The 26,426-nt window shown below is 43.1% G+C and overlaps 1 protein-coding gene across 2 annotated transcripts in view; it reads right to left on the bottom strand.

Moving 5' to 3' along the window:
- GNMT (glycine N-methyltransferase) overlaps positions 1–26,426 on the bottom strand; it is a 195,817-nt gene that overhangs the window by 123,221 nt on the left and 46,170 nt on the right. For both annotated transcript variants that reach the window (XM_033938861.1, XM_033938862.1), the window contains exon 4: positions 13,010–13,132. In XM_033938861.1, the coding sequence (XP_033794752.1) occupies positions 13,010–13,132 (123 nt within the window). The remainder of the gene's footprint in view (positions 1–13,009; positions 13,133–26,426) is intronic.

A 26,426-nucleotide genomic window follows, 5' to 3' on the forward strand; every position in this document is an offset into this window, starting at 1 on the left:
CCAGCCAGATGATTAACTATTCCCCTTAACTGTATCCATGACATCTTGTTTGTCTGTTTTGCCTGTTTAGATTGTAAGCTCTTTGTGAATCTGTACAGCGCTGCGTGCATCTGGTAGCGCTATAGAAATAATAGTAATACAGTGTTCCCCCGTGAATTTGCAGTTCGAAAATCAGACTTGCTCATTCACGGTTTGTTCTGACCGCCTCTTCCTGAAGTTAAGTCGGGCTATACCAATCAGGAGCTGCGTGTCAAAGCAGCTCCTGATTGGTGTAGCCCGACTTTACTACAGGAAGAGGCGGATGGAGCTGCCCCTCCTGTCTGAAATTTGCGGGGGTTCCTGGAATGGAACACCTGTGAATTTTGAGGGGAGTACTGCAGTAGAAATTTCATACTTCTTTCATTCATTCTTATTTTAGAGCTCAGTGCCCATTACTAGTATTCAGCCGACTAATAAAATATGCTATTTGGTACAGCTTTAGATGCTCATAATAGTCCCTTCTTTGAAAGTGATCGGAACCAGACGCCATGATATGTTTTCAGTGATGGCTCCCCAACTCTGGAACACTTTACCTCAATAAATAAGAGAGGAAAAGGACCTTAGTCGTTTTAAAAATAACTTAAAAAGCTTTCTTTTTAAAGATGCTTTTAATCTTTAATTCATATTTAAGCAGTGAAGTAGTGGCCCCTAAAAGATACACTTTGCCCTCCCTTGTGTTCTTTCCATTTATGGTTCTCTTTTTCTTCTTTAAAGCACTAACTTTGTAACTTTATCCCTTCATTCCTTATGTATCAATTTTGTCTGTATGTTTGTCGGTCTAGCCCATTATATGCTAATTTTAAATAGTATGTCTAAATTTATGTTTATTTTTATTTTATTGTAATTTGCTTAGTAAATTTCGAATAAGCGATTCATCAAATCAAAATAAAACTTGAAACTTTCAGATCACATCCCGTTAGATATGTGTAATTCAGGAATACATGATAGCTACTGTATAAATAAAGATTACCATCTTGGAAACCTAGACTAGATGTATTCCACTGTTTGAGCTAAGTGTAACATTGCATTCTTTCATATTTGTAGCTGGCTAATCTTTTACTGCTGGCTTTAGATTTTTGATTATTCTGTTGCTGTGAATTTTTGTGCTTTCTCAAAAAAAAAAAAAAAATCTCAAACTTTTTCTTAATCTGAACCTGTACAGTGTACACATAGCTTAGACTAACTTTTCAAAACAAATCTGTTTACTGCCAGCTTTGGTGGAAAATAGATATTTATCAGTGGCCCTTCTAATACCTATTTTTTTCTTTAAAGTATTTGTGTTAATCTCCTCCTCCCACCTTTTGTCTGGAGGCAGGCTCTATTGCAGAGTTATAGAAAGGTGTCTTAATAGAAAATAACATTGCAGACAGGTCTCTTAGCTAACACAGCTCACAGATCTTTAGTTGCTTTGCCCCTGTGATTTGGCCTACATTGGACACACTGCTAGGAGTTTCAAGATTAGACTGTTTGAGCATAAGAAAGAAACAGACGTCATTGCGAGGAGAAGCACATGTTCCAGGAATTTAAATGTAGACAGGATGGACCATTTGGCTTTTGCCATCATTTATTTATTTTAAAAATGTATAACCCATGTATCCTGCAATTCTAAGCGGGTAACAGTGGAACATACATAACAGAATAAAATGCAATTACATACAGCTAACAACAATACAAACATTTAACATTAAATATAAACTGCTACAATCAAGAACTACTAACATTTCAGTATAAAAAAAACCTTTAAACCCTCCCCCCCCAAAAAAAACCCAACCCAGTCAAAAACATACTGAAAAATGATATTAGAAACCAGAGTTTATGAGGAAAACACTTGTTCAAATTAGAGGTCTACACGGGAACGGGGATCGCGGGGGTCCCATGGGGGTCCCGCAGGAATCCCCCCCTAACCCACGGGACTCCCACGGGGATTCCCCTCTGGCCCACGGGACTCCCACGGGGACCCCCCTCTAGCCAACGGGACTCCCACGGGGATGGAAGGCTTTGGAAGCAGGTTCGTCCATATTATATAGTGGACAAGTCAGCCTTAGTAAAAGAGGGGGTTTATAAGTTAATTACCTGAACAGAAAACAAAAAATGGGTTCCACCAAAGAGATTCCACAACAAAAACAGCAGCACAAACACAAAAGAAACTGTGGAATTGATGATCCTGCAGAAGTAATTGCGGCTTTTTATGGGGATGGGCGGGGATGGAGGTAATTCCTTGCGGGGATGGGACGGAGAGGATCCTGGTGAGAACGGAAAGGATCCTGACGGGGACAGGTGGGGACAGAGAGGATCCTGGCAGGGACGGGTGGGATTTCTGTCCCCGCACAACTCTCTAGTTCAAATAGCCTGGTTTTTTAACATCTTCTTGAATTGCAAAATTCCTTACAAACTTCTCATTTCTTAGGCAGCTCATTCCAATACATCAACTCTTGTATTGTCAGAAAAGGTGGGCATAACGGAGGCTGCAATCTGGGTGCCCCCCTTCTAAAATCTGGCCAAATCTGGATGAGATGCCAGCGAAACTTTCCCACTCAAGTTTCAAGTTTTATTACAACTTGATATACCGTGACGGATCACCCATGATGACTCCAGGGCCGCCGACAAAGAAACCAACTGTTGCAGTTCAGGAGATGGATGGAGACACTGACTCCTGGCAGTTAGTGACCTCCTCCACAGGTAAACGTAGGAGACCCCCCCCATTTACAATCTCCTCACCTTCTCACTCTTTCTCTCACCAGGGCAGCTCCACATCGACTCCACAGCTGAGCCTGAAGAACAGATTCCAGGTCTTGCAGGAAGAGACTACCGAAGTGGACCAGGATCAACACACTTCTCCATCTCCGGGGACGATGGATCGACACCCCCAAAAGAAGCGTAGAGTGATAGCCATTGGGGACTCCATGTTGAGGGGCACCGAGGGACCAATATGTAGATCGGATATGCAGTCGAGGGAGGTCTGCTGTCTACCTGGAGCCAGAATACGAGATGTGACCACCTGTCTTGATAGACTTCTCAGGCCCCAGGACCACTTCCCAATGCTGCTCATCCACGTCGGGACGAACGACACTGCCAAGAACAACCTGGAGGACATAGCTAGAGATTTCAGAGCTCTGGGAAGGAGGCTGAAGCAGACAGGAGCACAGGTAGTATTCTCTTCAATTCTTCCTGTTAGGGGCAGAGGAAGGGACAGGGACGAACGTATCCTGAAGACGAACGAGTGGCTACAACGATGGTGCCTGGAAATGAACTTTGGATTCCTGAATCACGGAGAGGCACTACAGGGACTACAGGGACCAGACGGACTCCACCTGACCAACAGAGGTAAGAATGTCTTCGGACACAGACTAGCCCGCCTACTTCGAAGGGCTTTAAACTAGGTAAGTCGGGGGTGGGTATCCACTTTTACACCAGAGCAGTAAGTAACAATCCTGATGGGGCGAACCAAAACTCCACTTCTAAGTCTGAGGTAAGTACCCTTATTGCAAAAGAATCGCTGGGTGACACTTTAATTCAAATGGGTAGCTCACTACAGGAGCTTAGTAAACAGAAAGAGTGGCGAGCTATGTATGTTAACGCACACAGCCTAGGGAATAAATTTCTAGAACTAGAAACAGAAATAGTTAATGCAGACCTAGACGTAGTAGCAATATCCGAAACATGGTTCACAGACTCTCATGGGTGGGATATAACTATACCAGGATACAACCTGCTTCGACAAGACAGAGAGGGTAAGTTAGGAGGAGGGGTAGCACTTTATATCAAAGAGAACATCAAGACAACCAGGATCACGGATGTCAAGTATACTGGGGAATCCATCTGGGTAAACCTGGCAAGAGGCGGAGAAAAATGTCTGTACCTTGGTGTGGTATACAGACCTCCAAGACAATCGGAGGACAAGGATGCAGAATTAATTGAAGACATTGAGAATATCACCTTACGGGGGGACGTTGTTCTGTTAGGAGACTTCAACATGCCTGATGTAGACTGGAACACACTCTCAGCAACAACTTGTGATAGCAGGAGGATATTAACATCCATGAAGGGAGTACGGCTCAAACAAATGGTACTAGAACCCACTAGGGCCCAGGCCATCCTGGACCTGGTACTTACGAACGGGGAAAGCGTCTCGGGGGTCTCGGTGGGAGAAACGCTAGCCACCAGTGACCATAACATGGTATGGTTTAACCTTAAGAAAGGCTTCCCTACGTCACAAACAAAAACAGGGTACTCAATTTCCGGGGCACCGACTTCGCACACATGGGAGATTTCGTCCATCAGACGCTCCAGGTTCAAGAAGTAACTGATAATGTGGAAGCTATGTGGTCAACCTTGAAATTGACCCTTCATGAGGCAACTAAACGCTACATAAAATCGGTAACCAAACAGCAAAGAAAAAAGAAACCCCAATGGTTCACTGATGAAGTCTCGTACCTCGTCAAAGAGAAGAAAAGAGCATTTCTCTCATACAAACGCACGGGGGAAAAAGAAGCAAACATTGAATACAGGACAAAGTCTGCAGCGGTCAAAACAGCAGTCAGGGAGGCCAAACTTTAAATGGAAGAAACTCTAGCGAAGAACATTAAGAAAGGGGACAAATCCTTCTTCAGATACATTAGCGACAGGAAAAAGAACGCAAACGGGATAGTACGCCTTAGAACGCCAGAAGGGAACTATGTGGAAACAGATTCCGATAAGGCCAAACTACTGAATGATTACTTCTGTTCAGTCTTTACATGCGAGGAACCAGGGCACGGGCCACGTCTGGAAGCAAAGCAAAGCATGGAAGATCCATTTCAGAATTTTGAGTTCACACCAGCTGATGTTTACAGAGAACTGTCAAGACTCAAGGTGAACAAAGCCATGGGACCGGACAATTTGCACTCAAGAGTGCTCAGAGAGCTATGCGATGTTCTGGCAAAATCGTTAGCCATGCTCTTCAATCTCTCCCTAAGTACGGGGAGAGTCCCCCTGGACTGGAAAACAGCCAACGTTGTTCCTCTGCACAAAAAGGGTTGCAGAGCAGAGGCTGCGAATTACAGGCCAGTGAGTCTCACATCAATAGTGTGTAAACTCATGGAAACTTTACTTAAAGGTAAATTGGACACGATATTGGATGAGGGAAATCTGAGGGATCCCTGTCCACATGGATTCGCTAGGGGCAGGTCATGCCAATCCAATCGTATCAGCTTCTTTGACTGGGTGACAGGAAAGTTAGACTCGGGAGAGTCTCTGGACATAGTGTACTTGGATTTCAGTAAAGCTTTTGACAGTGTCCCGCACCGTAGACTATTAAACAAGATGAAATCGATGGGGTTAGGTGAGAAACTAACTGCATGGGTCAATGATTGGCTGAGTGGAAGACTTCAGAGGGTGGTGGTCAACGCCACCCTCTCTGAGACATCGAAGGTGACTAGCGGAGTGCCGCAAGGATCAGTCCTGGGACCATCCCTTTTCAACATATTCATAAGGGACTTGACCCGGGGGCTTCAGGGTAAAGTAGCACTGTTCACCGACGACGCCAAACTGTGTAATATAGTAAGTGAAAGCAGTCTCAAGGATAGTATGACGCAGGATCTGATCATGTTGGAAAACTGGTCCTCAACATGGCAGCTGGGCTTCAACGCTAAGAAGTGTAAGGTCATGCATCTCGGCAGCAGAAATCCATGCAGAACATACACCTTGAATGGAGAAGCACTAACTAGGACTTCAGAAGAACGGGACTTGGGAGTAATCATCAGTGCAGACATGAAGGCTGCCAAACAAGTAGAGAAGGCCTCATCCAAGGCAAGGCAAATGATGGGATGTATCAAGAGAAGCTTCGTCAGCCGCAAACCTGAAGTCATAATGCCACTTTACAGAACCATGGTGAGACCTCATCTGGAATACTGTGTGCAATTCTGGAGGCCACATTACCGTAAAGATGTGTTTCGAGCCGAGTCGGTCCAGCGGATGGCCACTAGAATGGTCTTCGGACTCAAGGGTCTCTCATACGAAGAAAGACTGGGCAAATTGCAGCTCTATACTCTAGAGAAGCGCAGGGAAAGGGATGACATGATTGAGACATTTAAATACGTCACAGGTCGTGTCGAGGTGGAAAACGACATATTCGTTCCCAAGGGACCCTCGGTCACAAGGGGGCACCCGCTTAAACTAGAGGAGGGAAATTTACTGGTGACACCAGGAAGTACTTCTTCACAGAAAGGGTGGTGGATCACTGGAACAAACTTCCGGTGCAGGTGATCAAGGCCACCAGCATGCTCGACTTTAAGAATAAATGGGACATCCACGTGGGATCCCTACGAGGGTTGAGCTAAGGAACTAAGTCATCAGCACTCAGACTTAATGGGGTGGGTCAGTAGAGTGGGCAGACTTGATGGGCTGTAGCCCTTTTCTGCCGTCATCTTTCTATGTTTCTATGAAGCGATCTGGGTTCTCATTTGAATTGGACCCCGAGTATCTAATCTAATCTTCCATTTGTGAGTTGCAATATACAGGCTCAAAGCGACATAAGAACATAAGAAGTTGCCTCCACTGGGTCAGACCGAGGTCCATCTCGCCCAGCGGTCCGCTCCCGCGGCGGCCCATCAGGTCTGTGACCTGTGAAGTGGTTTCTGACCACTTCTATAACCTACCTCAAGTTCTATCTGTACCCCTCTATCCCTTTATCCTCCAGGAACCTATCCAAACCCTTCTTGAATCCCTGTACAGAGTTCTGGCCTATCACTTCCTCCGGAAGCGCGTTCCATGTGTCCACCACCCTCTGCGTAAAAAAGAATTTTCTAGCATTTGTTCTAAACCTGTCCCCTTTCAATTTCTCCGAGTGACCCCTAGTGCTTGTGGCTCCTCTCAGTTTGAAGAATCTGTCCTTATTTACTCTCTCTATGCCCTTAAGGATTTTGAAGGTTTCTATCATGTCCCCTCTAAGTCTCCTCTTCTCCAGGGAGAACAGCCCCAGCATTTTTAATCTGTCAGCGTATGGAAAATTTTCCATACCTTTTATCAGCTTAGTCGCCCTCCTCTGCACTCCCTCGAGTACCGCCATGTCCTTTTTGAGATACGGCGACCAGTATTGAACACAGTACTCCAGGTGCGGGCGCACCATTGCACGATACAGCGGCATGATGACTTCCTTCGTCCGGGTTGTGATACCCTTTTTGATGATGCCCAGCATTCTGTTTGCTTTCTTTGAGGCTGTCGCACATTGCGCCGATGGTTTCAGTGATGAGTCGACCATCACCCCCAGGTCCCTTTCCAGGTTACTCACTCCTAGCAGTGTTCCCCCCATTTTGTAGTTGAACATCGGGTTCATTTTCCCTACATGCATGACCTTGCATTTCTCTATGTTAAAACTCATTTGCCACTTTTTTGCCCAGTCTTCCAGTCTTGTTAGGTCCCTTTGTAGGTCTTCGCAGTCTTCCGTGTTTCTAACCCTGCTGCAGAGTTTGGTGTCATCAGCAAATTTGATAACCTCACATTTTGTCCCCGTCTCCAGATCGTTAATAAATATATTGAATAGTAGAGGTCCCAGCACTGACCCCTGCGGAACTCCGCTCGTGACCCATTGCCAATCTGAGTATTGGCCTTTGACTCCAACCCTCTGTTTCCTGCCCGCTAGCCAGTGTTTGATCCATCGGTAGATATCCCCTTGCACCCCGTGGTTCCACAGTTTTTTAAGTAGCCGTTCGTGAGGTACCTTGTCGAAGGGGGATAGAGGACGTGGAGAGATAAGAGAAGGGACTTAGACGTAGGGGATGCTATACAGAAACTGAGATAGTTGTCAAAAAGGTGAGTCTTCAGGTTTTTTCTGAATCTAGTGTAGTTTGTCTCTTTCCTGATAGCATCTGGTAGGTCATTCCAGATTTTTACACCCAGATAGTTTCAAGTTTCTTCAAAAATTTTATAAACTGCCCAATCAGCCTTCTAGGCGGTGAACATTGTGTTAAACATATATGGGGTAACTATACAGCCTTTAAAACAATAATCATTATTTAAAACATTTAAAAACAATAACAAAACAAACAGGAACAAAAAAGGGAAGAAGGATAGAACTACAATTTATTAAGAAAGAAAGAGAACATATAGGGAAAGAATAAAAGGGAGCATCAAGAAAAAAAAATGTTTTTAATTTCGTTTTAAAATGGTGAAGATTTGATTCTTCCCCTAAGTGGACCGGAGTATTATTCCAAAGAGATGGAGCGCCGACAGAAAAAATGGTAGACCTCATTGTGTTGATAAACTTCAGAGATGGGACAGAAAGCAGATTTTTAGAAGAAGATCTTAGAGTCTTAGAAGAACTATAGGAATAAGAAGGTTATTGATAAATTCTGGTTGATTATTTTGTCTAGTTTTAAAGGTCAGTAAAAGAATTTTGAATGTGATTAGGTTGGCAAAGAGTGGAAAATTTGTTTGTAGTGGAGATATTTTGTGGATGGTAGGTTTAGTTGGACTCTGTTAAGGATTCTTTTTGATGTTGACCAAACATTAGAGAATAATTGGATGAGAGGGGCTGCTGAGCTTCCGTATAGGATCAGGTGTAGGATACATTTGAAGATTATTTGGGATGATATTGGGAGCCAATGTAGTTGCCTGATGAAGATTGTGATTGAGTCAAATTTCCTTAATTTGTAGATTAGTCTAGCGGCTGTGTTCTAGATGAGTTGTAGTTTGTGGATAAGAGCGATGTTGAGGCCAAGGTATGCGGAGTTGGGTAGGACCATCATCTGAACGATCAGAGCAAAATGGTGTGGGTGGAAGTATGGTCTTGTAAGTCGTAGTTGACACATAGTGTAGATGGTCTTTTTCCGAAGGTTAGATATTTGTGATTCCTTTGTGAGTGTGTCATCTAAGATGCAGCCTAGTACCTTGGTGGATTTTTCCATTATGAGAGTGATACCTGATGAAAAAGTGAGGTTAGGTATGACATTCTGTTGTGCGGTGCGGAAACCATGGCTTTGGTCTTAATGGCGTTTCAACTTGTTGTTCGTTGCCCAGGTTTGAATTTTATCTATATTGTTTGAGATTTTTTTCGGCAATATTGGGATGGTTATTGGTTATGGGGATGAGGAGGAGGATGTCGTCGGCATACGATAGTATAGTTTCATCTTCTATTTTGATGTGGCCCAGTGAGCTCATGAATAAATTGAATAAGATCGGGGATAATGGAGAGCCTTGTGGGACGCCTTCAAGGGGTTGGAGTATGATTCTTGCCTTCTGACCATGTATTCGCAATTTTGTAGGAAGTCTGTGAACCATTTCAGTACAGTTCCTGTTATTCTGATTTCTGAGAGTTTGGTTAGTAGCAATTGGTAGTCCACTGTGTCGAAGGCTGCAGATATATCAAATTGGAATAAAATGGCCTGATGACCCGAGCTTAGCAATTGTTTGATTTTAATGATTAAAGTAATGAGGAGGAGCTCGGTGCTGTGCTGTGTTCAGAAGCCATATTGGGATGTATGAGGCTAGCTGCTTGCTGATGTGGGATTCGAGGATTTTAGTGAGGATCGGAATTCCAGCAATCGGTCTGTAGTTGGATGCTTTGGAGAGGTCTACTTGGGTTGTTTTCAGTATAGGGGTTAAGGCTATTTTACCCATTTCTTTGGGTAGGTGCCCTTGGTTCAAGGAACTATTTAGCAGGTTAGTGAGCCAGTTAATGATATGATGCGGAGCTGCTGAAAGAAGGTAAGGAGGACAGTTGTCAAGGGGACTGCTTCGTAAGGCTAGTTTTGAAATTAGTCTATTGGTATGGGGGAAGGAAAGGTTAGTGAATGAAGACCAGATCTGGTCTGCATTTATGGGTTCAGTGTATTCCATATAGTTGTGTTGGGACGGGTTTGATGAGGCTATCTTGGCAACTTCCGATTGGACCAATTTGACTTTGTTGAGGAAGAAATCTGCAAGTTCTTGGGCTAAGATTTTGTTGGAGAAGGTTGCAGATTCTTGGTTTGGGGGGGGCTGTCAGTTGTCGTACTAGGCGGAATCCAATATTTTCTCTTCTATGCCTCACCACCCTCACAGCCTTATGCAACAATAATATCAATTCCCCCTTGGAACTACAAGCAACGAAGATCAAATCATCCAGAACCCCAAAACCAAATCAACGGAATACATTGGACAACCTTGGCAAATCCTGTATAAACTTGTAGCTTGATGTACCTATCCCGTTGGAGCCGTACTAGATCTGCATACCATGGCTGGTGAGGCCAATCTGGGATTACTAGGATCCCAAGTCCCGGATGAGTTGTGATTCGGCAAATGACTCAGCCCACCATGAGTCATGGTGGAAACACACAAAGCAGCTTCTCTTCCAACCAGGGCTGAACCATCGCTTCCAACCCTGTGCTTCCTGGTTCATCTCTATGGCTGTAGAAGCAACTCACCTTCATGTTTTTGTCTGAGGCCATCAAGTCTGTTGTTGGACTTCCCCAGCATTGCACAATGAAGTCAAACGCTATTGAAAGTGCAGTTTAATCACTAAAACTATTTTTATTTAATGCTAAGAAATGCAAGGTTGGGCTGCAAAAACCCGAGGGAACAATTCTGGAGGCCAAACCTTCAAAAAGATATAAAAAGGATGGAGTTGGTCTAGGGAAGGCTACTAAAATGATGCGTGGTCTTCATCATAAGGTGAACGGGGACAGGCTTAAAGATCACAATATGTATACTTTGGAAGAAAGGTAGGAGAGGGGAGATATGATAGAGATGTTTAAATACATATGTTGCATAAATGCACAGGAGGAGAATCTATCTCAGTTTCTGTATAGCATCCCCTACGTCTAAATCCCTTCTCTTATCTCTCCACCTCCTCTTCCCCTCCTTCTTTCCCCTTCCTCTTTGATCTGTCGCTTTGAGCCTGTATAGGTATGTTGCGACTCACAAATAGAAGAAGACATAGGATGAAGGTGAAAGGCAACAGACTAAGAAGTATGGGACACATGCTGGTTGAAGGCAGCATATGTGTACTTATCAGCCTATTTCCCTGTTGAAGAGTTGTGAAAAATGGGAATGTATGGGGTGAACTGAGGTCTACTGCTTGTACTACCATGTCTGGCTCAGTCTTGGAGAGTTAATGTCTACCCTTCTATATCAGAAAGGGATCATATTACCGGATTTATTCTTCAGTTACAGTATTTTAAGAGGCAGAGATAAGCGTTAGCACCATGATTTTAGCAAACTAATTTTGAGTGAGCTATTGAAAGTGCAGTTTAATCACTAAAACTATTTTTATTTAATGCTAAGAAATGCAAGGTCATGCATTTGGGCTACAAAAACCTGAGGGAACAATTCTGGAGGCTGAACCTTCAAAAAGATATAAAAATGATGGAATTGATCCAGAGGAAATAATAATTTTATTCTTATATACCACCAAAGCCATAATAGTTTGAGGCGGTTTACAATAAGAAGAGCTGGACAATCAGCGAAATAGGCACAATGTAAAGTCATCAAATACATGTAAGCAGAATACAGAGATAAGGCTTAAGAGTTCTTAGGTAACAAGTCGGTTAGAGTATAAAGAAATAGGGCATTAAGAGTTCTTAGATTACAAATTGGTTAAACAAGTTTGTTTTTTACTAGTTTTCTAAAACTTAGATAGGATGAGGAGTGCGTAATAATGTTACCCATCCAATCATTCAGTTGACCTGCTTGGAAAGCAAGTGATCTGTCCAGGTATCTTTTGTATCAGCAGGCCTTTATTGTTGGATGGATAAACATATGAACTCTGCGTGTAGGTCTAATAGAACAATCTAAGTTAAAATGGGAAACCAGGTATATAGGGGCCGAACCAAGAATAGATTTGAAACAAAGATAGGCAAATTTGAACAGAACTCTTGCTTCCAGGGGCAGCCAATGGAGTTTTTGATAATAGGGAGTTATATGTTCCCATTTTTTTATACCAAAAATCAATCGAACTGCCAAATTTTGAATAATTCGGAGTCTTTGAATGGCTTTCTTGAAAGACCCCAAATAAATGATGTTACAGTAGTCGAGCATGCTTAGAATAGAGGATTGCTCCAGTAAACGGAATGAAGTTGCATCAAAGTACTTTCTGATGGTTCTTAATTTCCACAATGTCAAGAAGCCTTTTCTAACCAATAACTCCGTATGTGCATCTAGAGTAAGATAACAGTCCAGAGTCACTCCCAGAATTTTTATGGAATCGTCAATAGGAAAGTCTTGTCCATTCAAGGAAATTGATGATTCTTTGATTTTATCATTTGGACTCACCAGAAAGAATTTGTTTTTTTCTGAGTCGAGTTTCAATTTGAATTCGGCCATCCATACTTCAATTTGCTTTAAAATAGATCCCAGATGTTCTTCGTCTCAGAAGTCAGGTTTGTTAGGGCAAAAACTACAGTGATGTCATCAGCATAGATATAAAATTTGACATTTAAACTTTGCAATAGATTCCCCAATGATGCTAGGTAAATGTTAAACAGTGTAGGGGATAGGGGAGAACCCTGCGGGACTCCACATGAGTTTATCCAGCTGAAGGATTGTTTATTGTCACTACTAAAATGGTGCATGATCTTCATCATAAGGCATACGGGGACAGACTTAAAGATTTCAATCTGTATACTTTGGAGGAAAGGCGGGAAAGGGGAGATATGATAAAGATGTTTAAATACCTACATAATGTAAATGCGCATGAATCGAGTCTCTTTCATTTGAAAGGAAACTCTGCAATGAGAGGGCATAGGATGAAGTTAAGAGGCGATAGGCTCCGGAGTAATCTAAGGAAATACTTTTTTACAGAAAGGGTGGTAGATGCATGGAATAGTCTTCCAGAAGAGATAGTAGAGACAGCAACTGTGTCTGAATTTAAGAAAGCATGGGAGGCACGTGGGATCTCTTTGAGAGAAGAGATAATAGTCAATGCGGATGGGCAGACTGGATGGGCCATTTGGTTTTTATCTGCTATCATGTTTCTATCATGCTACTCCCCATAACTGATGCATCAGTTTTTCTTTACCTGTTTCTTTAGGTCAGCCACTTCAGCAGACGTCTCATTCCACAACTCATAGGGAATGTCCATCACCACATTTACTCCTTTATGAACCAGGTTATGTAGTGTTTCAAATGTCTCTGACATTCCCTGGAAAGCAAATGGCTCATGTTAATTCTCCAGAAGAATCATCCACAGCAACAATCATGAACACAATTCAACTAGAAGTGTAAGTCCTGCCTACAAATGCTGATCATCACGCCAATAGCAACCCTAAGCATATAACCAGGCTCAGAATTGTCAGAGAATGCAGTAAATGGGAAAATCCCACAACTCTTCAGCCAATTTGGGATGTGCTCATCTACCATAAACACTGTTTTGAATCTGAACATCCCATTTTGTACTCTTTAGGGAAAACCAGCTTAAAATTTCTTATTTTTCAGCTTTTGGCTTTAAGAAACATCAATTAAAAAATATGCTAAAGGAGACATACACTGAGGCACCTTAAATCAGACCTTGTATAGCTAGAGGGAAGAGAATGTGGTACAGCCTGTATTGGTAGGGGGAATGCTCCTCTCTCTCAGGGATCAAGGAGTAGCCATAAGTAGGCCTAGGAAAGTCACGGCCCTCCCATTTTGGAGTCAGGCTCATCTAGCAAGTGTAGCAATACAGATCAATGACAAAAGAACTAGAGGCTTCAGCCTTTACTAAAAAATCAATCCTGACTATAGCACTGCAGGGAGGGGAGGAGAAACTTGCAGTGCTAGGTGAGAGGGCACTCAGGTGATTTGATCTCAGGCTTTCATGGGTTTCAAAAAGGCAGGGTTGTAATTCACTCAGAGTTGTGCGGTGGTTTAAGGAAAGAGTTGATTTGAGAGTGAGTCAGCAGTCTCTGGAATTTTCTCTTACATTTTCTATTCTTCTTTTAAACTAACCACTTTATAGACATTAATAATGCATAATTACTAAACTAACCACTTTATATATTACAACACAATTACTTATTGTAACAGGTATTATCCGGGGACAGCAGGCAGGTGTTAGTTTGCAGATATGATCTTAGAGGATTGCTTGTGTGTCTGTTTTATCATTTTTTAAAATAATTTTATGTATTTAAATTATGTAAACCATTTATAGTCAAACCTTGGTTTACGAGTAACGCAGTTTGCGAGTGTTTTTCAAGACGAGCAAAACACTCGAGCAAACTGTAACTCGCAAACTGAGCATTGACTCGATTGGGAACCGGCAGTATTGCTCTCCCCGAGACCACCGGCGCTGCTCCCTCCCTTCACGATCGTCTCCTCCCCATCTACTGACCGGCCCTGTCCTTACCCATGTGCCGCCATAGTTAGAAAGGGCCTGCTGCTAAGCCTTGAGCATCTGCGCATGTTCAAGGCCTTCTGGATCTCACCCTCACCGAAATTCTCATGAGACTCGAGATCTCATGAGAATCTCGGAGAGGGTGAGATCCAGAAGGCCTGAGCATGCGCAGATGCTCAAGACTCAGCAGCAGACTGGCGGCAGGCACTTTCTATCACCGGCGGCATAGGGATAAGGACAGGGCCAGTCGGAGAGGGGTGTGGAGGAGACGATAGCAGCGCCAGTCGCCTCGGGTGGAACATGGGAGTCGGAGTGCATCCAGCAGGAGTGAGCCAGCACCTGAGAGTCCTGGCAGAGGGGGTAGTGGCATCCGGGGGGGGGGGGGGGGGGCAGTGTCCGGGAGCGGCAGGGCCAACGGTGCCTAGTCAGGATCTGTGGCGGTGGCGGTTTGCTTACAGCCAGCACCCTGGAGCCGGGGCGCACCATCACCACCCGCACAACCTGCAGTGAGAGGCAGTGAACATTAGTTAGGCAGTGAACAGCAGCAGAGGAGGAGAACTGGAGGAGCCGCGTGGATAGGTCTGTGGCAAAGGCAGCGGTGGAGGCGGCGCTAATGGTAATTAAGTTTCTGGGGATGTGGAACGAATTGTTCTAGTTTACACTAACTTTTATGGGAAAAGTTGCTTTGATATACGAGTGTTTTGGTTTACAAGCATGCTTCTGGAACGAATTATGCTCGTAAACCAAAGTACCACTGTAGTTTTAAACGGTATAGAAAATTTTAAAATAAATAAATATTCTCACATGTGGGCGACGTCATCCACGGAGCCCGGTACGGACAGTGCTAAAGTGTACTGTCATTTTAAGCTTTAGAAAGCTTTTAGACTGACTGCATCATGCATGCACAAGTGCCTTCCGCCGATGCCAGTTTACAAGGTTGTCAGTTATATGCCCAAGTGAAGAAATCAACTAGGGGAGGTGGGTGGGATGTGAGAATATCTGCCTGCTGTTCTCAGATAACACTTGTTACGGTAAGTAACTGTGCTTTATCCTAGGTCAAGCAAGCAGCATATTCTCACATGTGGGACTCCGTAGCTTACTGAATGGGATGGAAGGAGAGTTGGCCTCCAAATAAAACAAATGTGTAGCGCTCCACCCAAAAAGCAGATATGTTGTCCGATTTGAGCAGGCAGAGCAAAGGATGGAAAAGAATTGAGAACAATAAGAGGCATATACCCATCCTTAAGAGATCAGATTCCACAGGTGACCTTTGAGGGGAGGAATGCTGGCCTAGTGCATAACTAAGGTGACCATACATCCTATTTTCAACAGGACAGTTCCATTTTTCGGACCGACTGTCCCATTGTCCCGACCCACCGCTTCGGGACACTGAAATGTCCCATTTTCAGGGACAGCAACCCAAAGCTGTGCACGGGGACACCAGGACGGGCAATCACTTTCCCTCCCTGCCGCACCGATTCAAATCTTCGTCTGCCGCCGCTGCTTCTTGCCTTCTTCCCAATGTCAATTTTGACTTCGGAGAGGAAGTTCTGGGCCAGCCAATCGCTGCCTGGCTGGCCTGGAACTTCCTCTCTGACGTCAAAATTGATGTCGGGAAGAAGGCAAGAAGTAGTGGCAGCGGGCCGGGGTTTGAATCGGCGAGGCAGGCTGGCAGGCAGCGGCGGTACACGGACGGACGTGCGGGAGGGAGGGAAGGAGGTAGGCAGGCAGGCTGGCTTTGGGGGAGGGGGTGGGACAAAGGCAAGGCAAGACATAGGAAGGAGGCACTGGGGGCACTATTGACACGGGACGGAGGCACTGGGGGCACTAAGGACACAGGACAGAGGCACTGGGGGCACTAAGGACACAGGACGGAGGCACTGGGGGCACTAAGGACACAGGACGGAGGCACTGGGGGCACTAAGGACACAGGACGGAGGCACTGGGGACACTAAGGACACAGGCACTGGGAACACTAAGGACACAGGACAGAGGCACTGGGGGTACTAAGGACACAGGAAGGGGCACTAAGGACATAGGAAGGAGGCCCTGGGGGCACTCAGGACATAGGAAGGAGGCCCTGGGGGCACTCAGGACATAGGAAGGAGGCACTAAGGACATAGGAAAGAGGCACTGGGGGCACTAAGGACACAGGAAGGAAGGAGGGAGGGAATAGAAAGGGACAATTGTTGGGCCTGAGTGCAGAATGAAAGAAATAAAAGAAAGGATACACAGTCAGAAGGAAACGCAACCAGAGACTCATGAAATCACCAGACAGCAAAGGTAGGAGAAATGATTTTATTTTCAATTTAGTGATCAAAACGTGTCAGTTTTGAGAATTTATAGCTGCTGTCTATATTTTTAACTATATTTGTCTATTTTTCTATAGTTACTGAGGTGACATTGCATATTTTAAAATCATTTGCCTTGACATCTTTGAACCCCCCGAAATATAAATGATAATTAACATTTTCTCTGCTTTTTGTATGCTTTGTAGTTTTTTCATTTTATGGTTACCATTATGAATTAATAAGATATTATGTGTACATGAAAAATGAATGGAAGAAATTGGGGGCGGGATTAGGGCGGGGCTAGGCCATGGTTGGGGTGGGGCTAGGGTGGGATTGGGGCAAGGCTAGGGTGGGATTGTGAGCACGACTGAATTAATAGATGTCACCTTTTGATGAAAAAAATAAATGGTCACGTTATGCATAATCCTCAGTAAACCTGGTTCTAAGAGGGAGGTTGTAGAGAATCTGCATTAAAGATAGTAGTTCAAGGGATGCTGTGAAAACTATCTGTCTTGGAGAAGGAGGGAAGAGAACATTCTCTTTCTGAGAGGAGAAAAGTAGAAGACATAACTTTGGGTAATGTCACACCCATGCTCTCTGTGAACACCCTGAGCCATCGGATAGTGACAAGGTGTTTGCTACTGGCGTGGTCCCTTTAGAATTAGGATATCCTTTCAAGTTGGCTGCCACTAGGCAAATGCCTAACTAAGCTTATTTCCAAGGGCTTTGAAGAAACCACACTTGTCAGAATGGCCTTGGTGCAAAAAATATAAGCTTTTATTCGGCCCCTGGCCGTAGAATCACTGTGCCACTCCAGGTTCTCCTGGTACAAAACCAAAAGAAAAAGTTCATTTCACTCATTATCATTCAGTAATCAGCTCTGAGCTTGCTTGGTAAACCATATACAGTCATTTAGCTCTTCATGAGGCTTGGAAGTGAAACAGTTGACAAAAATAACTTTTCACTGTAGAGCTACAGAGGAGACATTCTTATTCATGCCTGAGAGACATTCTGTGTCTTCCTACAGTGCACTCACTCTCTCCAGCTGGGCTGGACTTTCTACCTGGACACAACAGGCTTTACCCTGAGAGAGTTAATCTCCTTTTCCCTACGAGGCATGCAGGCTAATTTAGTTACTTAGTTGCTATGGCAATCACCTCACAGCTGGGCACTTGCACGGAGTCCTGAAACCAGGAAACTCTGGGTTTAAACTGGCTAGAATTACAGCCTAGCATTTGGTTCAGCTGTGAGAATGTCCAGAAGAGGAGATTACTGTGTCTTTCACAAATTGCAGCAAACCAGCATGTGGAACTGCAGTACAAGATTACTTTCCTTGATAACTCCCACAGTCATTAGCTCAAAGAGCAAACAGAAAAATACAGCCAGAAAGAAAACCCTTTTCACAGACCTTTCCCAGGGTGTTCAGCTCTCCATTTCCTCTGGCCAGCTTTCTTGCATAGCCCTACTTTCCTCCAACATCATTGGCTCTGGGGGAAGGAATTCTGTAGCCAAATTACCAGCCTGTTCCTCAGTCATCTCCCAGTCAGTGCTGAGGAACTGCTCTGCAGGGTCTGAGGCAAGTTCTGCCAAGCCTCGCACTGCTCCTCCTCCTTGCTCTCTGATGAGCCTGGCTTTAAGCTGAGGGAAAGAACCACTCCCCCTTGGCTTTGGATGGGGTAAGGGAATTCCTTCCTCAGCCCATGCCATTTCTCTGAGGGGGAACTGCTTGTGAGCTTTCTGCCTTACAGGCATCGGACAATAGCAAGGCAGATTCTTCCTGCCAGGCTTTGGGACTGCTTCAGGTAAGTCTAAGCCTTCCTGTTCTATTTCCATTTCTTCATTGTCACTTACCGGGTAGTCAGCTAATTTATTGTCCTGGGCACTGACCTGGTCAGCCCTTCTGCACTGGGGTTTGTATACTTTCCTTCCTTTCCCTGTGGCAAATCTTAGGAAAGACGTCCGTTTGTCACAGTAAGTATATATTATTTTGCTCTGAGCTTTGATAGGTTGGGGAGAAAAGCTCAATTGTAGGTTCCCTTCTAAAGACAGTTTAGATCTTAAAAGAACAAACTTTTAATAAAATCCTAAGGCTCTCTATACTAGTCTAATATATTCCTAGTAGCTTAATAAGGTTAATTAATTAGCTCAATAACAAGATGCAGACAGTAGTCCAGCAGCAAAGAGTTGCTATCCAGTCTTTTGCATTGAGTCTTTTGCATTGACTTTCTCCTGGTTGGCAAAAAGTTATGTGTGTGCTCGTTGCAAAGAGCTCCTAGCTCTCAGAAATTGAGTACATTCCCTTGAGGCTAGAGTTGGAGGAGCTGAGGGAGACAGAGAAGTACATAGAGGAGACCTACAGGGATGTTGTAGTGAAGTCCCACCTACAGTCTGGTATCCCCTGTGCTGCCTTGGAGGAGAGAGGTCTCCTAGAAGGAGAGCATCACCCTGGTGAAGTAGGAAATAATCCTGTAGCTAGGACCCATCCACCAGGGGATGCAATATCCTCTCGCACCGAGGATGTGTCTCCAGGGGCTTCTGTTCAGGAGGGAAAAGTTAGGACACCGGTTGTAGTTGGTGAAGCGATTATTAGGCAAGTAGATAGCTGGATGGCTGGTGGGCATGAGGATCGCCTGGTAACTTGCCTGCCTGGTGCAAAGGTGGCAGACCTCACGCGTCACATAGATAGGATTTTAGATAGTACTAGGGAGGAGCCAGCTGTCCTGGTAAATGTAGATACCAATGACATAGGAAAATGTTGGAGGGAGGTTCTGAAAGCCTTAGGTAGAAAGCTGAAATCCAGATCCTCCAGGGTTGCATTTTCAGAAATGCTCCACACGCAGGACCCAAGAGGCAGGTAGAGCTCCAAAGTCTCAATGCATGGTTGAGACGATGGTTCAGGAATGAAGGATTTAAATTTGTTAGGAACTGGGCAACCTTCTGGGAAAGGGGGAGCTTGTTCCGAAAGGATGGACTCCACCTTAACCAGGATGGAACCAGGCTGCTGGCACTAATGTTTAAAAAGTAGAGCAGCTTTTAAAATGAGACATGGGGGAAAGCCGACAGTCGCTCAGGAGCAGATGATTCGGTGTGAGGTATCCTTGGAGGATACTACTGAAACAGGATATTTAGGGAGTCCCGATAGAGAGGTTAAACTGAACTAAAGCTTATATACTGCATCTTCTTTATAAATATAGAGCTCAACACGGTTTACAAAAGTTAAAAGGGAAGTACAGTGGGAGTTGGTGGTAGGGGGAAGCAGAAATTTACAGTTTTGAAAATAGCCAAATTTTCAGGTGTCTACGGAATAGTTGGAAAGAGCCCTGGAATGTCTTGTAAAGTGAATAGAGCCAATGCAAGGAAAGGAAGCAGTTCTTCTCAAAATATATGCTGGAAAGAAAACAAAGGGGAACTAAGAAGTCACTGAATAAATAGTGAATGGGAAATGGAAATCATTAAATGTTCCCGTATAAGAGGTAAGATTTGAAAGTCCAGAGAGGAATATGCAAATTTATGTGCAGAATCTGGCAGGGGAGTGTGTGGTGCAGTGGTTAGAGCTACAGCCTCAGCACCCTATTATTATTAGGATTTTATATACCGCCTAGGGTTGTGGGTTCAATACCTCACTGCTCCATGTGTCCCTGGGCAAGTCACTTAATCCCCCCATTGCCCCAGGTACACTAGATAGAGTTTGAGGCCGACAGAAGAGATAGGGAAATATGATAAAGTACCTGAATGTAAACCACTTAGGATAAAGTTGTATATAAATTATAAAATAAATAAATAAAATACTGAGATAAAGCATTAGAGTACAGAGCTCAGAAACCTGAGTACTAATGAAGAGAAGTAGGAATGTTTCCTATTTAAAGAGGCACTGTTGATCAATTTGGAAAGAGGGAATAGAGAATATATTTACATTGATGTGTTATACAGGCTCCTTCACAGACGGAAGAAGTAGTAAGAGATTATATAGTAGATATTCAGAATCTATCTAAAAAAGGGGAAGTCTTGCTAATAGGTGAATTTAACATGCCAGATGTTTGGAGAATCCCTATTGTGGGGTTTTCTAGAAGTGGGGAGATTCTGGATTCTCTATAAGGAGAACTGTTCCAGCAATTGGTAATGGAAGCCACACGGGATGGGATCATACTGGACTTAGTCCTTACAAACAGGGAAAGTGTTTCTGATGTTACAGTGGGTGATCATCCTGCATTCAGTGATCACTGCATGATACTGTTTAATATTAAGATGGGTATAGAGAGGGCTCATTCAAAAGCAAAGGTTCTAGACTTAAAAAAAAAAACTTTGTTCAGATGGGGGATTACGTCAAGGAATTGTTGTCTAGATGGAAACGTCAGAAAAGAGTGGAAATGCGATTGGTAAAACTGAAAGGCGTCATTGTAAGGGCGACAAACCTTTTTGTGAGACAAGTAAGTAAAAGTAAGAGGAAAAGAAGGCCACTTTGGTTCTCAAAAGTAGTAAGAAGGTAAGGAATAAGAGGTTAGCTTTCATAAACTACAAAAGATCGCAGAAAGAGGAAGACAGGCAAAATTATCAGGAAAAGTTAAGAAAGGTTGGTCGTGTAGTTAGGAAAGCAAAGATGCAAATAGAAGAAAAATAGCTGTCGCAGTAAAATCAGGAGACAAGACATTTTTTAGATATATTAGTGATAGGAAGAAGTGCAAAAGTGGCATTACAAAACTCAAAGGTGAAGGGGAGGAATATATAGAAGCTGATAAAGAAAAGGCCAAATTGCTTAACAAATATTTCTGTTTTGTGTTCACGGTTGAAGCAAACGTGAATAGAGATGGAAGAGTAATAGACCCTGATCGATTTTCAAAGAGTTGCGTTTGTGAGGAGCTAGCTAAAATGAAAGTAGATAAAGCAATGGGGCTGGATGGTGTACATCTGAGGGTCCTGAAGGAACTTAGGAAAGTCCTGGTAGCTCTACTGACTGACATTTTCAACGAGTCTCTAGAGTCAAGAGTGGTACTGGAGGACTGGAGAAGGGCAGATGTGGTCCCTCTCTACAAAAGTGGAAGTAAGGAAGAAGTAGGAAATTACAGGCTGGTAAGTCTGACTTCTGTGGTAAGCAAATTAATGGAAACACTTTTAAAACAGAGAATGGTCAAGTTTCTGGAATGTGGATTACAGGACAGCAAGCAACTTGGATTCATTAGAGGTAGGTCTTGTCAGATAAATCTGATCAATTTCTTTGACTGGGAAACCAAAGAATTGGATAGAGGATGTGTGCTAGATGTGGTGTATTTAGATTTTAGCAAAGCCTTTGACAGTGTTCCACACAGACATCTAATAAATAAACTGAGTGCCCTCGGAATGGATCCCAAAGTGACAGGCTGGGTCAAGAACTGGTTGAGTGGAAGGCGACAGAAGGTAGTGATCAATAGAGATCGCTCTGAGGAAAGGGATGTTAACAGTGGTGTACCTCAAGGTTCTGTTCTTGGGCCTGTTCATTTTAACATTTTTATAAACGATATTGCTGAAGGGTTGTCGGATAAGATTTGCTTCTTTGTGGATGATATCGATATCTACAATAGAGTAGACACGCCGAATGGTGTGAATAACATGAAAAAAGACCTCGTGAAGCCTATCATCTCTTAATTTCATCCTATGCCATCTCATTCCAGAGCTTCCTTTCAAATGAGACTCAACTCATGTGCATTTACATCATGTAAGTATTTAAACGTCTATCATATTTCCCCTATCCCACCTTTCCTCCAAAGTATACAGATTGAGATCTTTTAAGTCTGTCCCCATACGCCTTATGATGAAGACCACACACCACTTTAGTAGCCTTCCTATGGACCCACTCCATCCTTTTTATATCTTTTGGAAGGTGCGGTCTCCAGAATTGTACACAATATTCTAAATGAGGTCTCACCAAAGACTTATACAGGGGCATACCTCTCCCTATGCACCATAGAATTTAGGAAGTGTCTAAAAACACACCTGTTCCTGAAATACCTAGACAACTGACCTTTTCTCCCCCTTACTCACTCACCTGTTCTCCCCCCTACTCACTCACTCTTTCCGCTCTCAAGTCCAATTATTCTGTACCTTCTCTAATCTTTTGTAAACCGCATAGAACTTCACGGTATTGCGGTATATAAACTGTTATTATTATTATGGCATCTTTCTAGCTTTTGCCATCACCTTTTCAACCTGATTGGCCACCTTAAGATCATCACATACAATCACACCCAGGTCCTGCTCGTCTGTCGTGCACATAAGTTCTTCACCCCCTAAACTGTACCGTTCTCTCGGGTTTTTGTAGGCCAAAGCATGACCTTGTATTTCTTAGCATTAACGTTTAGCTGCCAAATTTCAGACCATTCTTCAAGTTTCGCCAAGTCTTTCTTCATGTTATTCACACCATCCTGGGTATCTACTCTATTGCAGATTTTGATATGATCTACAAAGAGGCAAATCTTACCTGACAGCCCTGCAGCAATATCGTGTATAAAAATGTTATAAAGAATAGGCCCAAGAACAGAATCTTGAGGCACACCACTGGTAACATCCCTTTCCTCAGAGCGATCTCCATTGATCACTACCCTCTGTTGCCTTCCACTCAACCAGTTCTTGAGCCAACCTGTCACTTTGGGACGCATCCCAAGGGCACTCAGCTTATTTATTAGAAGTTTGTGTGGAACACTGTCAAAGGCTTTGCTAAAATTTAAATAAACCACATCTAGCGCTCTCCCTCTGTCCAATTTTCTGGTCACCCAATCAAAGATTTGTCTGACAAGACCTACCTCTAGTGAATCCATGTTGCCTCTGGTCCTGTAATCCACAGGTTCTCTGTTTTAAAAGTGTTTCCATTAATTTGCTTATCACAGAAGTCAGACTTACTAACCCTGAAGAAGCCCTTTCTGGAAACGTCAATCGCTCCTCCTAAACTTACATGCTCCACTTCATCACTGACGCTGAAACCGTGGATTGAAGACAAAGTTTTATTTTATTTTTCTTTCCAGCTTATGATTTATCTTTAATCTTATCTATTGTTTTGCCTTTAGTCTTTGTTTTGTTCTATTTCTATCATTTAAATTTCTCCAGAATTCTACTGTTCAACGGCTCCCCCTTCTGCTTCTATTCCTTTCTCTCCTCTCTTCTACCTTCCAAAGTATTTAGATCAATGCTGTCTTGTTAAAATGTTTATTTTATTTTTATTTTTCCTCTAACTCTACTTTTCACTTCTCTATTACCCTCCAGGTACTTTAGTTAGATTGTGAGCCTTCGGGACAGTAAGGGAATTTTTCAAGTACCTTTCTTATTTCTAATCTTAATGTATATTTTCTGTAAACCGCTTAGAACCTAACGGATGTAGCGGTATATAAGAAATAAATTACATTACATTACTTACCAGCCTGTAATTCTCTGCTTCTTCCTTACTTCCACTTTTGTGGAGAGGGACCACATTCGCCCTTCTCCAGCCCTCCGATACCACTCCTGACTATAGAGACTCATTGAAAAGGACAGTCAGCAGAGCCACCAAAACTTCCCCAAGTTCCTTGAGCACCCTCGGATGTATAGCATCTGGCCCAATCGCTTTGTCTACTTTTATTTTAGCTAGCTCCTCACGAACACAATCCTCTGAAAATTGATTAAGGTCTACCACTCCTCCATCCCTGTTCATGTTTTGTTTTCTGTGGTTACGCACCCGGCACTTTAGCCATGAACATAAAAGAGAAATATATATTCAGCAATTCAGCCTTTTCTTTATCAGCTTCTACATATTTCTCTCCTTTACCCTTTGAATCTCACAATGCCACTGAAGATTGGGATGCAGAAGAGGAGATCTGCGACTCTGCATGAGAAGAGATGGAAAAATCTGAAGAGGGATTGAGGTTTCTGAAGATGCTGTTTTTGCTTTTTCTGCTGTGGTCTAGGAAGAGCAGCTGGTTTTGAATAAAAACGCCTCTGACATGAAGAAGGCGACTTAAAAATTTAGAAGTTGGAGGCTTAGGCTTGGATTTAACCAAAGCATCCCAATGTTTCTCATGATCAGTGAGCTTTTGTGTGGCATTTTCAATAGAGTCACCAAATAGCTCATCTCTCAAGCAGGGAATGTTCGCTAATCTGTCCTGAAGATTGATGTCCATTTTAGAGTCTCTTAGCCTTGCGAGACGTCTTTATTGCCACTGACATAGCTGAGGCTTTGGAAGATAATTCAAATGCATCATAAGCAGATCTTGCCATATATGTTCTAGCTAGGGCAAATGGGAGGTTAGGATGTTTGGGTCAAGAAAAGAGGTTAAATCTTTGTCCTCCAGGTTGTTAAATTCTCTGAAAGTAATTGTTTTGGTATTGAGTGGGAAATGTATATGCATATTTTTTGATAGGTTTAAGTTGAAGGTTATAAGGTAGTGATCAGACCAAGGTTTAGGAGAAATCAACAATTCGGTAAAATTAGATATTTGTGTACTTGGTATAAAGACCATGTCTAATGTATGATTGGCTGTGTGTGTAGGTACTGTTATTTGTGGTTGTAAATTTAAAGGAGTAAGAATATTCAAAAGATCTATTGTGTATGGATTGGTAGGGTCATCAAAATGAATATTAAAGTCGCCAAGGATAAAAGGAATATTCGAGGTCGATGAAAAATCAAATAATATGTCCTGAAGCAGAGAAAATTTATTTGGATTTAAAGGTGGAGGAGCATATAGTAGGAGAAAATCAATTTGATTATTGAAGTTACATTTTAAATGAAGATACTCAATTGAAGCTAATTTCGGGGATTGGTCAAGTAAACTTAAGAAATTATTTTTAAAAATTACGGCTAATCCACCTCCCTTACGATTGTGACGATGATTAAATATGAAATTAAAGTTGGAAGGGCAACAGTATGATAGGTACGCTTCTTCTCCGTCCGCTAGCCATGTTTCTATGATGAATAAGGCGTGCAATTTTTTGTTTTCGATTTCGTCTTTTATTAAATGATATTTGTTTTTAATAGATCTAACGTTAATAAGGCCGAATCTAAATCTATTGGCAGCAGGAGATCCTGTACAATTGGATGTAGGAGCGGTAGGTATGTTTATAAGAGAAGTGTGAAGAGAATTAGAGGATTTCTGTTTAAAGGGACGATGGCCCCAAAAAGATGGGATATTGTGTGTGGCTGTTATATCAGACATTAAAGATTTTGATTGTATAGGTAATGTTATTTGGTTGAGAAGAAACAAAAGTTCTAACGATAAAAAATATATGAATCCAATGAGTAGAAGCTTTGTAGGAGAGATGATAGGTTTGATAGTGTATTTAGAATAAGGTTTTGTAGCGCCCTTTGGCTGCGCACGAAGGAGCGCACTAAGGAGCAGGACCTGCTCCTTTTGCGTGCTCCTTCTGCGCGCGCCGAAGGCGCGCGCCTCTGCGGCGTGTGCCGCAGTAAGGTTGCTAATATAGAGCATGAATCAACAGCTGACCTTTTGGGGGAGGAGTCCGGCTCGCCGCCGCTGCGCGGCGGCAGAGGAAGCTGAAGGCAGAAGGCTAAATGAAGATTAAACCATAAAAAGCAATTAAAACCAGGTAAAACTTAAACAGATAAAATAAAACATAAAATTATTGTGAAGCAAGGCAACGGAGGTCTAGAGTGCCCAGGAAGTAGTGCCTTCTCATTCCAGAGCTTCCTTTCAAAAGAAAGACACTCACCTCCTGCACATTTTTGTCATGTAGGCATCTGTACTCTTCTTTCTATCTGGGTTTATAACAGATAAAGCCTTCATTATGACTGGTTTAAAGTCAGCAGTGCAGGGATATCTATGCAATTTTCTTATGTGCTAAGCTACGTGCTAACCTCCTGCAGTTTATTACATTGG

Source organism: Geotrypetes seraphini, chromosome 3 (assembly GCF_902459505.1).
Source record: "Geotrypetes seraphini chromosome 3, aGeoSer1.1, whole genome shotgun sequence".
In the NCBI taxonomy this organism is placed as follows: domain Eukaryota; kingdom Metazoa; phylum Chordata; class Amphibia; order Gymnophiona; family Dermophiidae; genus Geotrypetes; species Geotrypetes seraphini.